This window comes from Podarcis erhardii (genome assembly GCF_964252035.2).
Source record: "Podarcis erhardii genome assembly, chromosome: 6".
Classification (NCBI taxonomy): domain Eukaryota; kingdom Metazoa; phylum Chordata; class Lepidosauria; order Squamata; family Lacertidae; genus Podarcis; species Podarcis erhardii.
The window spans coordinates 3,876,287-3,896,024 of record NC_138510.1 but is presented as its reverse complement, the minus strand read 5'-3'; the positions used below and the strand labels follow the sequence as shown (position 1 = coordinate 3,896,024).

Genomic DNA, 19,738 nt, shown 5'->3' with positions numbered 1-19,738 from the left:
GCCATAGGCCCATATTCAGTAGATCATACAAGTATAGCATACAGGTATAACAAAATAAAATTAATAAATTAAAATACGTTTAGATCAAGTACATCTCAAATCATAAATTTCTAAATTCCATTAAAATAAGAACAATATAGCGCTTAAAATATCAAATTTTATTTAGGCAAAATCAATAATCATAGAGTAATCCATTTTCCCTCTAATAAGCTAATACTGTTATCAGAAATCTGGCAACAGAAAGAGACCTGATCGGATCAGAATCTTGCAGTAAATGTATTAGCTGTGTTTCCAAGGAGTCACCCGAGATTTCCAATAATAAAGGGGACAAAAATCTGATCCGAGAAACTGAATGTAGTGAACAACAGAATAGTATATGTTGTAAGGATTCTATAGATCTATTATCACATACACACACCGCTGAGATCTGACCATTGGAAAATCTATTATTCATGACATTGAGAAATGGTGAATTGCCTTTGGGTGCGGCAAGCCTGGCCCTCCACACTAACGCTGTGCCCCTGTAGTTCCACTCTGTGCCCTATTTTGGCCCAGCCCGTGTCTGTCTCCTGAACCCCGTTTCCAGCCCCCTCTCTCCCTTCTAACGCTTCCCACCCCCCTTGATTTCCCCTCTCAGCCTGCCCTGCTCTACCTGGTCCCAGCCTGCATCGGATTCCCTCTCCTCGTGGCTCTGGTGAAGGGAGAAGTGGCAGAAATGTTCAGGTAAGAGATGGTTTCCGGCCACACGGCAGTTGCAATTCGCCCGGGTAGATCCAGCCGGGTTGGGGGTCTCTGCGGGGAATGGGGCACAGCTGAGTCAGCTCCTGTTTCCTTCCGGCGGTTTTCAGAGTGTGAAGTAGGCCTCTGAAAGGAGGTAGTAGTAATTATTATTATTATTATTATTATTATTATTATTATTATTATTTATACCCCGCCCTCCCCAGCCGAGACCGGGTTCAGGGCAGCTAACAACCAATAAGTTGATTGAAATACAACTTAAAAAACAAGATTAAGATACAACATTAAAAGGTACAGGTGGGGATGGGTCCAGCCAGTGTTTGGGTCGAGCCAGAACGCTGAATGCCAGTGGTGCCACACTGGAGGCACTCTGTCCTCATCCCATCTGCTGGTTATCAGCGTTTTCATCTGTCATGAGTCAGTGAATTGGCCTTTGCCAGCCTTGTGCCCTCCGGATGTTTTGGACTACAGTTCCCATCAGCCCCAGCCAGCATGACCATTAAGAACATGAGAAGCACCTGCTGGGTCATGGCCAGTGAGTGGCTCATCTGGTCCAGCATCCTCTTCTCTCAGTGGCCAAGCCCCAAAGGTGAAATCCAAGGCGGCGGACCAAAACATCTGCATAAGCAAACCCATTTTGAGAGTGGCACGGAGGCCAGGAGTGGCCAAGGCACCTGTGGTTGGTGATTCTTCCTTGCAGGAAGTGGGGGGCTTGTGGCGCTCCCTGCCTCTCCTGCATGGCGCTGCTCCTTGTTCCCCAGCTCAACAGAATGGGAGGAGGATAAAACCCCAAGGGGCAGGAAGCTGCAGCCTTGAGCTAATAGTGGGGTAGGAGAGCTGACAACAACAACAATAATAATAAAATTGTATTTATATCCCGCCCTCCCCAGCCGAAGCTGGGCTCAGAGCGGCTAACAACGGTAAAGTAATACAACATTCTAAAATCAATTCATTATAAAATCAGTTCAAATCAAATTGTTGGCAACCATTGGGCTAGAGTTCTGTGAGGATTACCAAAGGAGGGGTTCAGACTGTGCCCTGGTGGAACAGCTCTGTCTTGCAGGCCCTGCAGAAAGATGTCAACTCCCGCAGGGCCCTAGTCTCTTGCGACAGAGTGTTCCACCAGATCGGGGCCACGGCTGAAAAAGCCCTGGCTCTGGTTGAGACCAGCCTAACCTCCCTGTGGCACGGGACCTCCAAGTTGTTTTCGTTTGAAGACTGTAATGACCTCCGTGGGACATACCAGGAGAGGCGGTCCTGTAGGTACTAGGGTCCTAGGCCGTGTAGGATTTTAAAAGTTAAAACCAATAATACCAATCTATTTCACATCTGGCAACCAGTGTGCCCCTTTGGTTTCCGATAGTTTATGACTAGTCTAAAAAGCCCAGGGCACAAATTTTCATGGTCTTTTAGCAGCTATGGTGGCTCATTTACCAGAAGTAATGTATTTAGCGTTAAATCTGGAAGTGTTTACTTGATTCTGACCAAACCAAAGCCTCCTGGTGTGTATTTTGCTCCTCTGCAGTGAAGCCGTTGTGCAGACACTGCCTGTGGGGTAGCAAAACTTGTCACTGATGGCCTGAGTGTTGGGGAGGTTACGACAGAGGGCCTTGTTAGATCCAGCCATGTTGAACTACAGAGGCGTGCCTCTGAACATGTGCAGAAAATCCTCCCTCTTAAACTTCAGCTCACTTTCAAACATGCTGGGTTCGGGGTAAGAAGAAGCCAAGAAACTTTCTCTGAGTCAGTTGTTCTCGCTTCTTCTTGGGTCGGAGCCACCTAGAATCAGGGTCCCTCTGTGATGGGCAGCCAGCCTCCCACAAATAAATACGCAAATCCCTGGGTCTGCCGCAATTTAGGGGTGTTCCCCCCAAACAACAACTGGGGGGTGAGCAAGTGGGTCAGGCTCCCCATTTCCGCATCAGGTTCGCAAAGGGGTCCGAGTGCCTCTGGGGTCCCTGCGTGGCTGGCAGCGAAATCTGCGGATGTGGAAAAGCAGCTGTGTGGTTCTGTGCCAGTCCTTGCGTGCTTCTCCCCACCCCACCTCCTTGGAAGTGCTGTGGGATTTGGAGGGGGTGGGAAGCAAGAGGAACTGGTGATGAGAGTGATGAGCGGAAGGGCCCCCCACCCCAGGAATCCCGGCAGGTGTTGTGCGGCCTCCCTCGGCCCTCTTCCAGGTGGCTTTGATGAGCAGCCAGTTCCTGGGGGTGCTGACAGGTCTGATGCGGCACAGCAGCTGGCCTCGCACCTCTCGGGGCACCCTGACCTTCACCCCGGGTAAGCTGTGAGGAGGGTATCTGCCCCCTCCAGTCCCCAGGGGGGCCTTTCTTCTGATCAAGCCATTCCTGGAGGATTTCTTGTGTGCCATTGTTGGGTTTTTTGCCTGTGTCACTTTGAATGAAAGGCTGGGGCAAGCGGGGAGGGTGTCAATGGCAGGAATTTGGGGTCCTGCCTGATATCTAGCCCTGCAGGGCCTCGATGAACTGATGGTGTTTATACCTGGGAGATCACCCACTAAGCTATTTATTTACTTTGTTTCATAGAATCTATATACCGCTTGATTGTTAAAGCACACACGCCATCAAAGCGGTTTACCAAAAGGAAAATCACCCAGAAGAAAAATTAGCAACAATAAGTTGCTCAAAGCGTTAAAACAGCAATAGGCTGAAAACAGATTAAAACTTGCATCAACTGTTTGAACAATTTACTGTATTTTTTGCTGTATAAGATGCACTTTTCCCCTCCTAAAAAGTAAGGGGAAATGTGTATGCGTCTTATGGAGCGAATACAGGCCGCGCAGCTATCGCTGAAGCCACGCAAAGCCTCTTGAGCACAGCCGGAGTGCTCCTGCCTCTTCACTCAAGAGGCTTTGCGTTGCTTTCTTCTTTCTTGTTTTCCTCCTCTAAAAACTGGGTGCGTCTTATAGAGCGAAAAATATGGTAGCTCTGGCTGCTGGTCCCTGCCAGCTCCACGTGTCCGAGGCACAAGGGACACTTCAGGGCTGGCCTTTGCCTTTCACCATCGGACAGAAAAACCCAAGCCAAAGTGTTTCTCAGAAGCGCAGAGCACATTTGTACATAGCGGGGCAGGTGAGCACAGAATTGCTTTCAACCTGTTTTCCAGTGAATTTTGAGCTTCCTTGAAGAGAGAAGTTTGGACGGGAATGAAAGTGTATCTGAGAAACAGGGCCCTGTGGTCAAAAAGACCCGGACACCATCTCGTTGAGGGCTCAGAATACCTTTGCTTCGTGGCTCGGCTGCTTTCAGAGCAAGGCTGCCGCGTCCCGCCTTTGGTCCCGGGCTCCTTGCCCTCGCCACTCTGACCTTTTCTCACCTGGGCAGCCGTGGAGCAGTGCCAGCTGCAAGGTTTGGAGGGCCCTTAGGCAAGACACCCTCCCCGCAACCCGGCCTCCTTCCCTGCATCTTCACCAGCTGAGCCTGGCGCTCCTCATCTTCCTCTTCCTCTTCCTCCTCCTTGTCTTTCCCACCACCTGGTTTGCTTCCCTGACAGGGAGCTCCTGAGCCAAGCAGGTTGCTGGCATCTCCTCCCTTCCTTCCTTCCGTTCCTCCTTGTATTTGGGACAGGAGGGTTACAACAGTAGGGGCAGAAAGGGCTTGTCCACCTGGCAAGGTAGCCCATCTAGGAGAAGGAAGACTCTGGTTCTCAACTTCTGCTGCATTGTGGGACATCTAGAGGGGGGAATAAAAGGTTAAGAAGCAAAGCCTACACAAGTGGGATCCCTAAGGTGGCTGGGTGGCGCCTGGTCTGCTGTTGGGGTGCTTCCAAGGGAACGGGGGCAATTTGCAAGCCCCCAGCTGGCTCCAGCCCACTGGCTGGTAGCCGGGCAATATCCAGTCCTTGGCTCAGCATGAAACAGCAATCCACAGCTTCAGAAGCTGGAGCACAGCTCTAATTAGCAGAGTAAATAACACTGCTCAAACAGAAGTGGCAGGAGACGGCTGTGAGAACATATTTATAGGCAGTTTATTCACAAGCATGTCTTCTCTTTTCATGTCCAAGAGCAAGCAGCAAAAGCAATAGCTATACACACAAACGGGAAGGTCCCAGCAAGCTGTGCGGGAGTGTAAACAGGCATGTGACATAACAACAATCCATACATCTGTTTTAAGGTGGAACGGAATATCAGTATCCTAACATCCTCCCCCTTTCTGTGTAACCTGTATCACCTGCAATCCCTGCAGCCAAGCTGGGGCCAAATGTCTCATTCTGCTTTCCTTTGGGCCGTATTAGTGAGGCTGGACTTCCATCCACCCTGCCCAGGGTTGCACCCTGGGGATTTGCCAACACAGTGGTTTGACTTCACCCCTGGAGGTGCACTCCATTGTCTATCAGGACAGATGGATAGCAGCAACAATGGTGGAAGAGTGGGGGGCTGGGGCTGTTCTGTTGGGTGGTTCTCCATCTGTTGCCCGGCCATGCTGGCCCTGGCAATAGAGCCAGGTGAGGCGGGGGAAAGCTGCGTCTCTGTGCCATCTCCCTCTCTGCAGCTGCTCTCCCTGCCGCCCTTCCTAAGCCTTTCCCTTTCTTTCTCTCTCTCTCCTCCTCTCTCTGCCCTGTCTGTGTCTCTCTCCCTGCAGCTACGAATCCTCCGCCGAAATCTTGCCCCATACCCCAAGGCTCACCCATTTCCCTAGCGTCTCCGGGTCTCCGTCCAGCCTCGCTGACTCCATGCAGCAGACACTGTCCTGCTCCCACAGACGCCGGCAGCAAAACCCCAGCGCCATGTAGCTCTCTCAGGCCTGCCTGTGTAGCCAGGTAGGGGGAGATCCAAGATTTAGACCCCAGGGGTGGGGGGGGGGCAGAGGAGGGAGGGAGGGTCTTGGTATCTTGAGTTGGCAGCTTCTGCAAATGCATGCCCACAAGGGACCCACAGGTCCTTTCTCCCCTCTTTCTACACACGAAGATGTGCACCCACAACTCCCCCATAATGTGCTGGTTGCACCTAGGTCCTTTATCTCCAGCCTGGTGCTCTCCAGCAAGGCTGGACTACAACTCCCAGTCAGCACAGGCATGCGGTGCTAGGGCTTATGGGGGGCTTGGCTGAGCTGGCAGGGGCTGATGGGAATTGTAGTCCAAAACATCTGGCTGGTCCGCGGCTGGGGAAGAAGGGTCATGGGTTTAATGCCTGGTGGACAGGGCTGCAGAAAACACTTCTGGGAATGCGGCAGAGCTGTTTATTTGGGTTTTAAAAAAAGTTATATACCATAGATTCCAGCGTATTAGGCGACTGGGCGTATAAGATGACCCCCCAAATTGGCAGCTGCCAATTTGGGGGGTTGACTTATACGCCCAGTCTTATATGCAGCAGCTTCGCTGTGCGGCTTCCGGTTCGGAGCGGAGCCCACCACCCACCGCTGCTGCCCAGCGAACCCATACCCGGCGTATAAGACGACACCCGACTTTTTAGAGGATTTTCCGGGGTTAAAAAGCCGTCTTATATGCCGGAATCTACAGTATATGGAGAGCAGATACATTGAAATGGACCGGAGTTATTATGTCAGTGGATCTGCACTGAGTAGGACTAGCATTGGCTACAGCCCTGAGCCCCAGATTTTTGCCCATAAAAACGGCACGACGACCCAGCAGCGAAATGCGGAGTTGCCAAGGCACCTCTGCAGTACAACTGTTTCCGCCAGGAGGTGGCGTGGAAATGCAGCTAGCTGAGGATCAGATCGGGAGTGGGTAGCTGAGGCAGGAGACGCCTCGGAGGGAAGGGCTGTGGCTGAGCACCTGCTTTTCATGCAGAAGGTTGTCGGTTCGATCCCCAGGGGGCATCTGCCTGGAACACTGGAGAGCTGCTGCCGGCCAGAGTTGGCACTCAGGAGCGTGAAGGACCAGTGGTTCCTATTGCCTGGCCAGTGGTCCGCATCCTTCTCTCCCTTAGTTCCTGTGAGCCAAATTTAGTAGATGGGGAGGCTGGACGCCTGTAAATTTGTCTCCCTCCAGTGGCCTGGGAAAAGGTTGCGCTTAGGCTCCCAGTCCTAGAATCACAGAATCGTGGGGTTGGGCTCCCCAAAGGCCATCTAGTCCAACCCCCTGCAATCCTTGAGACAGAAGGTGGTGGGAGCGAGGCCACTTCCACCCATCTCGTCTCGGGTCCTCTTGCAACTGACTCTCTTTGCTCCGGCCGCTCTTCCCAGAGGTTGCTGCTACTGCTATGGTGGCTTGCATGCCTCCCACAGCGAACTGCCCCGGGCACAAACTAGCAGGGAGTTTCTGCTGCTCCGGAGCTGCCTTGGGCCCTTGCCCGGCCTCGTTGGCTCCAGCGTGGCTCGCACAGGAAAAATGGCACCCTTGGTCATTGGCACAGCCTGCCGTGGAGCTGGCGCAGGGCTGCCTCCACCGTGACTTGCCCTTGTCCCACTTGGCGTAGCAGAATGAACACACCCACCCAGCTGCCGTTGATGCGTTGAGGGGGTTCCTTGGGTTTGCTTCTTTCCCTGCTGCTAAGAGCCCTCCCCACTCTTGCCCCCTGTTTCCTGTCCCCCACCCCCATAACACAGAGCCAGGGAAGGCCGGGAGAACTCGTTCTCTGCTTCAGGTGTTGTTGTTTGAGTATCTGCTTTGTTCATGGGCCTGATCTGCGAAACCTTGCCAGGGCCGTGCCCTGGCTTAGAGGCCACGCTTCAACTGCAGGGAAGGGTGCAGAGCTACGACCTCTCAAAAAGCCCAATGGCCAAAGGCATTTTTTGTGGGGCGGTGGGAATAAGGCCGGACTTTCCCTTCTCTGCTTGAAAATGATGTCACTGGGGAACTCTATTTTTTTCTCTTTTTTTAAATAATATTTATTAAGTTTTTAACAAAAAAGAGTTACAAAGTAGTAGCACACAAAAGAAAATACAAAAATACAAAAACCAAAATCCAACATAAAAATAAAAATAAAATAAAAACCAAAAATCCCTCTTTTATAATATCTTACATTCATTTACCTATTTTCGTGACTTCTTCACACCTCCCTTTTTTGTATTCCATTTAAAAATTTGTTCAGCAAATTCATGGTCTCTTATTGTACCCTTGGATTATTTATCATCACATATTCAAACTTCAAATTTTCATCTAATATCCATCCCTTCTTGCATATTCTTATTTTATCTTATTACTAGAACCACTTCATTTCATTCCAACGTCATTAACATTGAATAATTTTACAATGTTTCTGTAGATAGATTTTAAATTTCTTCCAATCTTCTTCCACTGACTCTTCTCCCTGGTCTCGGATTCTGCCGGTCATTTCAGCCAATTCCATATAGTCCATGTCACTGGGGAACTCTAATCCAGCACACACACACCTCGGGAAAAAGGTCTGAATTCTGGGACAGTTCAAGCTCCTTAAGCTCCTTTTGCCTTTTCTTGCAAGGCATGGGGTGAGGGGACAAAGGTATTGATTAATGGAGTCGTAGAATCGGAAGGTACCCCCAAGGGTCATCTAGCCCAGCCCCCTTGCAATGCAGGCATCACAGTTAGGTAGGTAGACCCGGTGGAGGTCATCTCCTAGCACCCAGCTGCACTTCTCTGCAGAATCTGCCCTCGTAGCTTCTATACCTCTCTTCCGAGACTTAAGGGCTAGAAACTTGGCTAATCATTTTGGTTTCAGAAAAGGAAGAGGCCTCTTTGGCTTTTGTGCTTGGGAACTTCCGTCCTTTAATAATAATAATAATAATAATAATAATAATAATAATAATAATAATAATAAATTTTATTTATACCCCACGCCCCCAGGCAAGACCCGGCTCAGGGCGGCTAACACCTGATATAAAAACAATTGATTGAAATACAACTTAAAAACAAGATTAAAATACAACATTAAAACATTAAAATACAGCCTCATTTCAGTGGAAACTCAAATCAAAAACTTTTTTTGGGGTGGAAGCGTCAAGTCTTCACCAAGGCCAACTATCCAGACTGGTCCTACGTGGGCCAGAAAAAAGCCAGGGAAGTCCCCAAATAGGAGTTCCATCACAGAAGGAGAAAGGAAAAAGGAAAGAGGGGGAGGGGATCAAGTTGATTCCAAGCCAAAGGCCAGGCGGAACAACTCTGTCTTAGAGGCCCTGCGGAAAGAAATCAGATCCTGCAGGGCCCTGGTCTCATGAGACAGAGCGTTCCAACAGGCCGGGGCCAGTGTTGAAAAGGCCCTGGCTCTGGTTGAGGCTAATCTGACTTCCTTAGGGCCCGAGACCTCTAGGGTGTTGCTGTTTATGGACCTTAAGGTCCTCCGCGGGGCATACCAGGAGAGGCGGTCCCATAGGTACGAGAGTCTTAGGCCCTTGCCCCAACTCTGCGTGCAGTTTTTGTCTCCCAGGGCAGAGCTGAGCTCCCAGCTGGATCTTGTGCCTACCTTGCCAAGATGCCAACTGCCCGACCTGCTGTGAGCCTGACTTCACCCTCTCCCTCCCTCTTTCTCGTCTCTCCCCAGCTACGAGGAGAACTCTGCCCCAAAGGAGCTGCCCCCGGGAGATGCCAAAGAAGGGAAGAAGGAGAAATGACCTCGGGACGCTCAGCCGGGCTGGGCTCCGTCTGCTGGCCGCCCGCCCTCCCCGCCTCCCCATCGCAAGTGAATTTCGTTTTTTAAAAGGCAACTGGATCGTGTAACAGCCATGTGTGTTTGTACGTGTGCATCTGTCTGAAGACTGGCGGGGCAGGGGGTGGGTGGAAAGCAGGAGGAGGGGCCCCGAATATTGACCTCCTGCCTGCCTGCCTCCTTGCCTGCCTGCAGCTCCTCTTGTTCCCCCGGGGAGGAAGAGGACGGGGCAGGTGGGGGCAAGAAGGCAGCTTCACCCCTTCCGCCAACTGCCTTTTGACGCCCACTCCCCTGACCGCTGTTCATTGTCTTGGTGGGAAGAAGGAAATATGGGAGGGTGGGGTGGGAGGGGAGAGAAAGGGAGACTATGAGCTGATTTTTAAATTTTGTATTGTGGATTTGCTTCTTCTCATATTAAAACGAAACAAAACAAAAAAAAAATTATTGAAGGACCAGGACGGACTCCGCAGTGTCTTTTTCACGAGGTCACCGAATCGGCTGAGACGGTGTGTTGAGCAAGTGGATGTTGATTCACGAATGATCTGAGCGGGATCTGCAGGATCTGCTGTGGCTGGCTGGCCCCAGAAGTGGAGGCACATGGCTTTCCTTTTGGAAGTTCATGTCGGGGAACTCCACAATGGGGCACTATTAAACTATGGAACTCTCTCCCACAGGAGACACTAAACTGTTGTTGTTTAGTCGTGTCCGACTCTTCTTGACCCCTTGGACCAGAGCACGCCAGGCACTCCTGTCTTCCACTGCCTCCCGCAGTTTGGTCAAACTCACCTAAACATTAGGAAGAACTTCCTGACAGTAAGAGCTGTTCGACAGTGGAATTTGCTGCCAAGGAGTGTGGTGGAGTCTCCTTCTTTGGAGGTCTTTAAGCAGAGGCTTGACAACCATATGTCAGGAGTGCTCTGATGGTGTTTCCTGCTTGGCAGGGGGTTGGACTCAATGGCCCTTGTGGTCTCTTCCAATTCTATGATTCTATGATTCTATGCTGGTAGCTTCGGGAACACTGTCCCACCATCTCGTCCTCTGTCGTCCCCTTCTCCTTGTGCCCTCCATCTTTCCCAACATCAGGGTCTTTTCCAGGGAGTCTTCTCTTCTCATGAGGTGGCCAAAGTCTTGGAGCCTCAGCTTCAGGATCTGTCCTTCCAGTGAGCACTCAGGGCTGATTTCCTTCAGAATGGAGAGGTTGGGTCTTCTTGCAGTCCATGGGACTCTCAAGAGTCTCCTCCAGCACCAGAATTCAAAAGCATCCATTCTTCGGCGATCAGCCTTCTTTGTATTACAGATTTGTACTACAGATGCACTAATAAATGTGGGGCACTCATCTCTGTAGGCTGTGGGGCCATGCCAGTTTGAAACCTCCCTTTGCCGCTTCCCAGAGCCTTAAATGTGCCTTTTTGGCACACAGCTGTTCTTCCCTGTGTTACCAGCAGGGGGAGTTGCTTAACTTCATGGCCTTGAGAATTGTTCAGCCAGCTGCTGCATTGACTGGTCAGTAAGTGATCCTGAGCAAAGATCAATCAGCAGTCAGTTTGATGGAACTTAAGTTGCAGTTAAATAAAAATCAGAGCCGGGCATGTTGGATGCATCAGCCACTGGCTGCATGGTGCCCAGTTCCAAAACGGAGGTTTGAGTCTCTTGTATCTATGCAAGGTTATTAGATAGATAGATAGATAGATAGATAGATAGATAGATAGATAGAATTTATATACCTCCCTATACCTGGAGGTATAGGTGCCGCTGTGGTCTAAACCACAGAGCCCAGGGCTTGCCAATCAGAAGGTCGGCGGTTCAAATCCCCACGACGGGGTGAGCTGCTGTTGCTCGGTCCCTGCTCCTGCCAACCTAGCAGTTCGAAAGCATGTCAAAGTGCAAGTAGATAAATAGGTACCGCTCCAGCGGGAAGGTAAATTGCGTTTCTGTGCGCTGCTCTGGTTCGCCAGAAGCGGCTTAGTCATGCTGGCCACATGACCCCGAAGCTGTACGCCGGCTCCCTTGGCCAATAAAGCGAGATGAGCACAGCAACCCCAGAGTCGGCCACGACTGGACTTAACATCAGGGGTCCCTTTACCTTTATACCCAGAGGTCTCAGGGTGGTTCACAGAAAAGATCACAATATATAAAATAAAAATAAAAACAACAAGGTTACTCCCATGGGACTTTCAGTCCCTGGACATTCCTTCCATAGACAAAGAATAAAAAATATAAACCACAAAGCATTACAGCCAGAAAGGACGAATGGTCAGAGATATAACATAGCTTCAAAGGGATAATAAAGTATTAATTCATCCCAATATTTCCTTTACAAAAAAATAAAGATGTATAAAAATAGATATATTCACCACCTGTGAGCTTCTTCATTATTGAGAGTAAAGGTTCTATATAGTGTTAAATGAGATAGACATTTGCAAAGGTGGGTGGCTCCAAGTAACCACGAGCCTCAATATTTGTGTAAGAAATAAAAATTCATGCCTTATTGGGGGGAGGAGAGAGAAAGGTCCTTCGAGCTCGGCCCTTCAGAGACTTTTTGTTCAGCAGGTATCTTTTCAAGAAGGGCAACTTGCCAAACCCTTGAATACCAGATATCCAAATGGTTAAGATGAAAGGTCTTCCAGGATTTCGCAGTATAGCCCCGGGCTGCTCTTAAGGGATGAGAAACAAGTTTTTTACCTTTCATATCCTGCTCTGTTCTCATACACAGGTTCATCAAAAGTGCCAGGTGGGGGAAATGGGTACAGCTTGTGCCCTCCTGTGCCTCTTGTTCACGCTGTGCTTTTGGCCCCAAGATATTGACAGGAGCTGGGAGATGCCGCAGGGCTTTTCCCAGAGCAAACGGTGGTGGCAAATGCCAAACTGAAGAACAAACTGCCCTGGACCAGCCCAGTAGAGTTGCATGGGAACACAGGTGGAAGTTTGGTTCCAAGCTGGTATTGCCAGAAGCATTCGTCATAGAATCATAGAGCTGGAAGAGACCACAAGGGCCATCGAGTCCAACCCCCTGCCAAGCAGGAAACACCATCAGAGCACTCCTGACATATGGTTGTCAAGCCTCTGCTTAAAGACCTCCGAAGAAGGAGACTCCACCACACTCCTTGGCAGCAAATTCCACTGTCGAACAGCTCTCACTGTCAGGAAGTTCTTCCTAATGTTTAGGTGGAATCTTCTTTCTTGTAGTTTGGAGCCATTGCTCCGTGTCCGCTTCTCTGGAGCAGCAGAAAACAACCTTTCTCCCTCCTCCTCTATGTGACATCCTTTTATATATTTGAACATGGCTATCATATCACCCCTTAACCTCCTCTTCTCCAGGCTAAACATGCCCAGCTCCCTTAACCGTTTCTCATAAGACATCGTTTCCAGGCCTTTGACCATTTTGGTTGCCCTCCTCTGGACACATTCCAGTTTGTCAGTGTCCTTCTTGAACTGTGGTGCCCAGAACTGGACACAGTACTCCAGGTGAGGTCTGACCAGAGTACTGTGTCCTCGGAGGATGTGAGCCTGCAAAATGGCAGGTTGAGCAAAACGGTGGCCCATCCATCTGGCAAATTGCTGCCCGTGATGATGATGATAAATAATAGCCAGTGGTGATTAGAGCATTGTAAAACCCCTGGGAGAGACTTGGTCATGAAACATTCCCTGGATGACCTTGGGCCAGTCACGGTCTCTCAGCCAAACCTACCTCACAGGGTTGTTGTGGAGTCTGAACGAGGAGCGGAGGACCAATGCGCACCACCTTGGAGAAGCAGTTTGGATATAAATGCAATACATAAATAATTTGTATTATAACTTGAGAACTTCATAGGCCTTCTTTTCCTGCAACCATTACAGCAGCCTGCAAGGCAGATCAGTATGATTATTACAGTGGTACCTCGGGTTACATACGCTTCAGGTTACATACACTTCAAGTTACAGACTCCACTAACCCAGAAATAGTACCTTGGGTTAAGAACTTTGCTTCAGGATAAGAACAGAAACCGTGCTCTGGCGGCCCGGCAGCAGCAGGAGGCCCCATTAGCTAAAGTGCTACTTCAGGTTAAGAACGGACCTCCGGAACAAATTAAGTACTTAACCTGAGGTACCACTGTATTCCCATGTAGGATGCAAAAGTTGAGAGTGAGTGGTCAACTTAAGGCTATCTAGTAAATTCACAGCAGACCTGAGAATTAATCATAGTATCTGTAAGTTGCTCAGCTCTGGCAAGTTGGCTGGATCGATAGTCTGGCTCAGTGCACTGCCTTCAGTGGAGAATACCTTTAAAGGCCTTTTTTAAAAATAGAAATAAATCACCTAGAGGTGAGACCTTTTGCACCAGGCAAATACCCAGCCTCTTGCAGTTTGCAAAGAACTTCTGCTATAGTTTGGCACTGCGCCCAGGACTGCTCCCAAAAACCAAAATGCTTGTTCCTCCCCCACTTTCTGTTTCTTTTAAATTTGAACATCTAACCTCCCAAAACAGTGATTCCCGTGTGGGTGGTACTGTCCCCTGGGGGGGATTCACTAGTGCGACACTAAGAAGCAAGGGGGGGGGCACTGGAGGTGTAAATGACTTGCCAGTCTTTGAAACACTGTTCTCACTGGATCAAGTTCACCAATTTTGCCCAATTAATTCATATAAATAGCAGATGAATTACTGCAGATGGTGACAGCAGCCATGAAATTAAAAGACGCCTGCTTTTTGGGAGGAAAGAAATGACAAACCTAGACAGCATCTTAGAAAACAGAGACATCACCTTGCCGACAAAGGTCTGTATAGTCAAAGCTATGGTTTTCCCAGTAGTGATGTATGGATAAAGAAGGCTGATGGCCGAAGAATTTATGTTTTTGAATTCTGGTGCTGGAGGAGACTCTTGAGAATCCCATGGACTGCAAGAAGATCAAACCTCTCCATTCTGAAGGAAATCAGCCCTGAGTGCTCACTGGAAGGACAGATCCTGAAGCTGAGGCTCCAAGACTTTGGCCACCTCATGAGAAGAGAAGACTCCCTGGAAAAGACCCTGATGTTGGGAAAGATGGAGGGCACAAGGAGAAGGGGGCGACAGAGGACGAGATGGTTGGACAGTGTTCTCGAAGCTACCAGCATGAGTTTGACCAAACTGCGGGAGGCAGTGGAAGACAGGAGTGCCTGGCGTGCTCTGGTCCAGGGGGTCACGAAGAGTCGGACACGACTAAACGACTAAACAACAAAATGATGATGATGATATTTGCTGCCACTATTTTCTTTTGGGTGTTTGTAATTGGTGCTTTTTTTTCCTATTTGAACAATTTATTAGTTTGCCTGTTTTTACAAGTTTAGAAAAAGAATCCCAGGATTTTTCCGCCTGTGTGTTTTCGCCTAGCTTCCTCGTGGTCCATGATGCCAGCTGAAGTTGTCGGCACAATGTACCCAAACTGATGTGAAGGTAGCAGGTTGTTCTGCCACTTTGCCAAATCCTTCAGTTGGACATCAAATCTGGGGCTGATCACACCACACTTGTTGAGTCTGTCTGTGAGATTAACAACAATCTTCCTAGCTCTGTGATCATCAGTGATCTCAAATTCACCTATGTAACCATGCTTCATCATCACAGTTAAGAACCGAACGATAACTTTGGAGCACGGTCTGATGAGAACTTGATGTTGTCCACGCTTCTCAGCATTTGTGGATACTTTTAAGAGCATCTGCCAGAACATTCCTGCGCACCATGATGCCAGTGCAGCAATATGGCGGAAAAAGCTTGTGATTGGTTTTTAATTGGGATTTAACTTTGCAGAGCCTTTCAAGGGAGCGGGCTCTGATCCTGCGCACATTGCAGAGCAGCATGTGGCTGTTGAACGTGGAGAGTTGGAGGGGATGCTTCGGAAATGGGGTCGTGTGGGAAGGATAATTATGAACCCCCAAATTTGTGATCCCCTCCAATGTTTTGCTGCTGTTTAGCAGCGGAAAAAAAACCTTGTTTTTCAGCACCCTGCCAACTGACCAATTGGTGCATCAAACAAAATTTGGGGGTTCGTAGTTAATGGTTCCTCCACCCCCTGCACATCACAGTGCAGCCCAGGCAGCTTCAGATCTGCAGCTGGAAGGGGGGGGACCTGCTTTCCAAAGCCAAAACATCTGCAGCCTCTCTCCAGCCCCCACCCACCCATTGTGGCTCAGCAGGATTCCTGCAGCTCCTTCCCCTCATTCTCTCCACACTGACCCTTCTGTTTATCCTGATGCAGGTGGGCCGCTTCTGGCCCCCTATTGAACCGCTCTGCCCTCTGGACAAGACTGCGGCCTGTTCAGATCAATGGCGCCTTCTGTTGCTGGGCTGTTTCCAAGGGACCGTCCCCTGCCGTTTTCGCAGGGGGGGGGGGCAGCCGTCCTCCAAGCCTGGCGATCTTTTGACGGTCTCCGGCCGAGCAGGGCCAAGATTTAACGCGTCCGCCCCGCTGACCCCAGCTGTGCCCTGTGGCCAAGCGGACCTGCCTGCCCTCTGCCACCAAACGCTGAAAACAACTGTGCAAAAAAAGTCAGGGAGTTAACCGAGCACAGAGCCCTTTCGGGAGTTGACAGCCCTGGAAGTGCCTCTAAAAATAGGTTCGCGGGGTGCTGCTTCCGGCTGATGCTTGCAATGACGGTCAAATGGTCAGGAAGTGGGAAAGGGCTCTTGTTGCAAAATTTACTCTGCATTAGGGGAATTGGACCCACCCTCGAACTTCCTGCAATTCTGGGCCATCACCCCAAACGGCAAAAATCTGTTTATTTCTGGTGTGACCGGGAGGTCATCTCAAACTTTTCCAGGAGGGGAGGTTACAGCATTTGGGGCTTCTAGGTCAAAAATCGAGTTAGGGGGGTACGTCAGAGGCATATAAAATTATAAATGGTTCTGTGGAAGTGGGTGGAGGGGTGTTGTTCTCCCTCTCAAAATCCCAGAACCTAGGGACATCTGGAGAAGTTGAACATTCAGAGCAGACAAAATGAAGTATTTCTGTGGAATTGCTAAACTGTGGAACTCACTCCCACAAGATCTAGTGGAAGACACCGCTTTGGATGACTCTCAAAGTGACTTAACAGCATTTAGCCTTCATCTTCTCTCTTCTTATACAGTAAATGCTTTTATTGGGTTTCTATAACAAGCATTCCTTTTAAAGAAAGAACACACATCACTTATCCTCCACAAGTTGGGCTATCCATGGCTGCTATTAATTAATTTATTCTATTTATAAAAGTAATTTTTAACTTCCTATTACAATCTGTCTCGAAGTGGAGTACACGCGAAGATGGTAAAACAATAACAGCAAAATTGCAGTAGTATACAGACCAATGCAACCGATGATGCAAAGGTCACTATTAATTAATTCCTAATATTAAAAAGCAGGAAAGTGCAGAGCGATCCTAATATCCCTGCATCCCAATTTCCCCCATGAATTTGAGGGCTTCCTTCTGAATCTGGGGAGACCTCCTGTCTTTGGAGACACTCTCTGCATGTTTCAGAATCCTGTTTTTCCTCTAGCCCCCTCAACTCGCTGCTAGGCAGGAGAGCAATAGCCAGAGTTTTGGGGCGTCCGCTGAGCTGGAAGCTGGAACCACAGAGGCCTGCTTGCGTGGCGCTGGATCCAACTAACAGCGAGGCAAGATTTGTCAGGGTGTGAGTGCTGTGAGCCCCTCCACCCTGTGCCCAGCTTGTATATTTGTGCAAATAACACCGTAAGTCTTAAAAGACACCGCAGTCTCTGCTGACCTTCATTCCAAGGAAACCGAACTTAGCAAAATTCCTGGAGTCCCTCCCCGCTCAGAGATTGGGATGGCGGGTATCACGCGTGGCAAGCATGCTGTTTTCCGACGCAGCAGACCCGGACCCAAAGATGAATTTCACGGCATAAACCCAGCCACAATCACAAACATAACTGGATTCTGGATTGCTCAATTGGCTGGAGTGTGCTTCTGATAATGCCAAGGTTGTGGATTCAATCTCCATATGGGACAGCTGAATATTCCCACATTGCAGGGGGTTGGACTAGATCAGGGGTCAGCAACCTTTTTCAGCCATGGGCCAGTCCACTGTCCCTCAGACCATGTGGTGGGTCCGACTATATTTTTTTTGGGGGGGGGGGTGAATGAATTCTTATGCCCCACAGATAACCCAGAGATGCATTTTAAATTTAAGCTAATAATAATAATAATAATAATAATAATAATAATAATAATTTATTATTTATACCCCGCCCATCTGGCTGAGTTTCCCCAGCCACTCTGTGCGGCTCCCAATCGAGTGTTAAAAACAATACAGCATTAAATATTAAAAACTTCCCTAAACAGGGCTGCCTTCAGATGTCTTTTAAAGATGAGATAGCTGCTTATTTCCTTCACATCTGAAGGGAGGGCGTTCCACAGGGCAGGCGCCACCACCGAGAAGGCCCTCTGTAACCTCACTTCTCGCAATGAGGGAACCGCCAGAAGGTCCTCGGCGCTGGATCTCATGTAAAAACACCAGGCAGGCCCCACAAACAACCCAGAGATGCATTTTAAATAAAAGGACACATTCTGCTCATGTAAAAACACACCGATTCCCGGAGCGTCAGCGGGCTGGATTGAGAAGGCGATTGGGCCGGATCTGGCCCACGGGCCTTAGGTTGCTTACCCCTGGACTGGATGATTCTTGGGGTCCCTTCCAACTCTACAAATTTATTATGATTCTAAGACACTTGGTGAAGTGCCGGGTGCAGGGAGGAGAATCTGCCCAGAGACCTTTTCATCATGGGCATAGCTGGGGGGGGGGCAGCTGCCCTTCCCCTAAATCAAGTAAATAAACCAATTGTGCCACAGATAACTCTGTTCTGCCCCACCCCCAACATAAAGCCTGCCACCCCCAAAATAAATCCTGTCTATGCCCATGCATAACTTGAGCAATTTTCAGCAGCAAGGTTTGCCAAGGAGGCAGGTCTTTGCCAACCAGGTGTGTTCCAGCTGTTTTGCACCGGGGGCTCTGATATAGTCCAGAGTATCGGGAAGGCGAATAGAAGGGGAAGAAATGGAGGCAGTGAGAGATTTTACTTTCTTGGGCTCCATGATCACTGCAGATGGTGACAGCAGTCACGAAATTAAAAGATGCCTGCTCCTTGGGAGAAAAGCAATGACAAACCTAGACAGCATCTTAAAAAGCAGAGACATCACTTTGCCAACAAAGGTCCGTATAGTTAAAGCTATGGTTTTCCCAGTAGTGATGTATGGAAGTGAGAGATGGACCATAAAGGTGTTGGAGGAGACTCTTGAGAGTTCCATGGACTGCAAGAAGATCAAACCTCTCCATTCTGAAGGAAATCAGCCCTGAGTGCTCACTGGAAGGACAGATCCTGAAGCTGAGGCTCCAGTACTTTGGCCACCTCATGAGAAGAGAAGACTCCCTGGAAAAGACCCTGATGTTGGGAAAGATGGAGGGCACAAGGAGAAGGGGACGACAGAGGACGAGATGGTTGGACAGTGTTCTCGAAGCTACCAGCATGAGTTTGACCAAACTGCGGGAGGCAGTGGAAGACAGGAGTGCCTGGCGTACTCTGGTCCAGGGGGTCACGAAGAGTCGGGCATGACTAAACGACTAAACAACATCAGGAGGGCGCCAGGTTGTCAAAGCCTCTAGCCTTGGGAGACGGGGCTCGAATTTTGCAGGGGGGCAGAGAGGTCCCGGCCCCCTCCCCGCTGTGGGCACCTTTCTTGGCTACTGTTTTCTGAAGGGCTTGGCGTGATTTTGCTGCCCTTGGGATCTGCCGGTGCTGTGAGGTCTCCCCCTGCCTATCCCCCCAAGAATCCAAGCATTTCAAGGGTCTGCCCCCCACATTTGTGGGGGGAGAGGGGAACCAGGCCCCCAGCTGCATCTCTGCATCACTGTTGCTGCTTCCCTCCCCCTGGCAGGGCAGTGCTGGGCTCTCGCTTGGGACCATCCCGGCAGCGATGCCCGATGCCAGAATCAACAGGCCGTGTTTTCTGGCTCCGCTGCCCGTCCACAAAAGCCGTATTGAGCCATTATCCCCCCACGGCGGCTGCAAGCAGCAAGGCTGGCGCCTCGCGCCCTGCCATCTAATGACCCTCCGCTGTCTCCTGCAGATGTTTTCGATGACTCGCAGCTACTTTTTCCAGCGCTCGTGTCCGCAAAAACAAGAGAGGCCACTTTAATTCCAATTAAAGACCTCCAGCTAAGCAAACAGTGTGCAGCGGGGAACGGGCAGGGCCCAGCAGCCAAACCCGGCCCACCGAGCCACCAAGTCTAGACTCCAGATGTGCCTTTGCCAGTCCCCGCTCGACCCAGGCAAGAGCGACACTCGCCGGGCAGAGAGGGCCAAGAGCCCAGGGAGATGGGAGGGCCTGGGGGCCCCCAGACCAGCTCTGCCTCGGGCCTTGAGGGCCCTGTGGAGGCAAACTCCACGATTGGGATGCCTGGGAAAGGAGCCGAAAACAAGGCTGCCAACGTCGCAATGGCGTTGCACAAATCTGTGGAA

General features: G+C 49.9%; 2 protein-coding genes and 1 pseudogene across 7 annotated transcripts in view; 2 read left to right on the top strand and 1 right to left on the bottom strand.

Annotated features, from left to right (window-relative positions):
- The window catches only part of HM13 (histocompatibility minor 13), a 31,971-nt gene extending 22,623 nt beyond the window's left edge, over window positions 1–9,348 (top strand). For 2 of the 4 annotated variants that reach the window (XM_081867944.1, XM_081867945.1), the window contains exons 11-13: window positions 638–723; window positions 5,337–5,514; window positions 9,173–9,348. In XM_081867944.1, the coding sequence (XP_081724070.1) occupies window positions 638–723; window positions 5,337–5,487 (237 nt within the window). In that variant the 3' untranslated portion in view covers window positions 5,488–5,514; window positions 9,173–9,348. The remainder of the gene's footprint in view (window positions 1–637; window positions 724–5,336; window positions 5,515–9,172) is intronic. The other 2 variants (XM_081867946.1, XM_081867947.1) reach the window with 1 other exon arrangement.
- Window positions 1–19,738, top strand: part of REM1 (RRAD and GEM like GTPase 1) — a 136,153-nt gene that overhangs the window by 61,161 nt on the left and 55,254 nt on the right. The gene's annotated exons all lie outside the window — the stretch shown is intronic.
- Window positions 14,528–14,984, bottom strand: LOC309344091 (small ribosomal subunit protein uS8 pseudogene; annotated as a pseudogene). The gene has a single exon. The product of its transcript is annotated as a small ribosomal subunit protein uS8 pseudogene (transcript).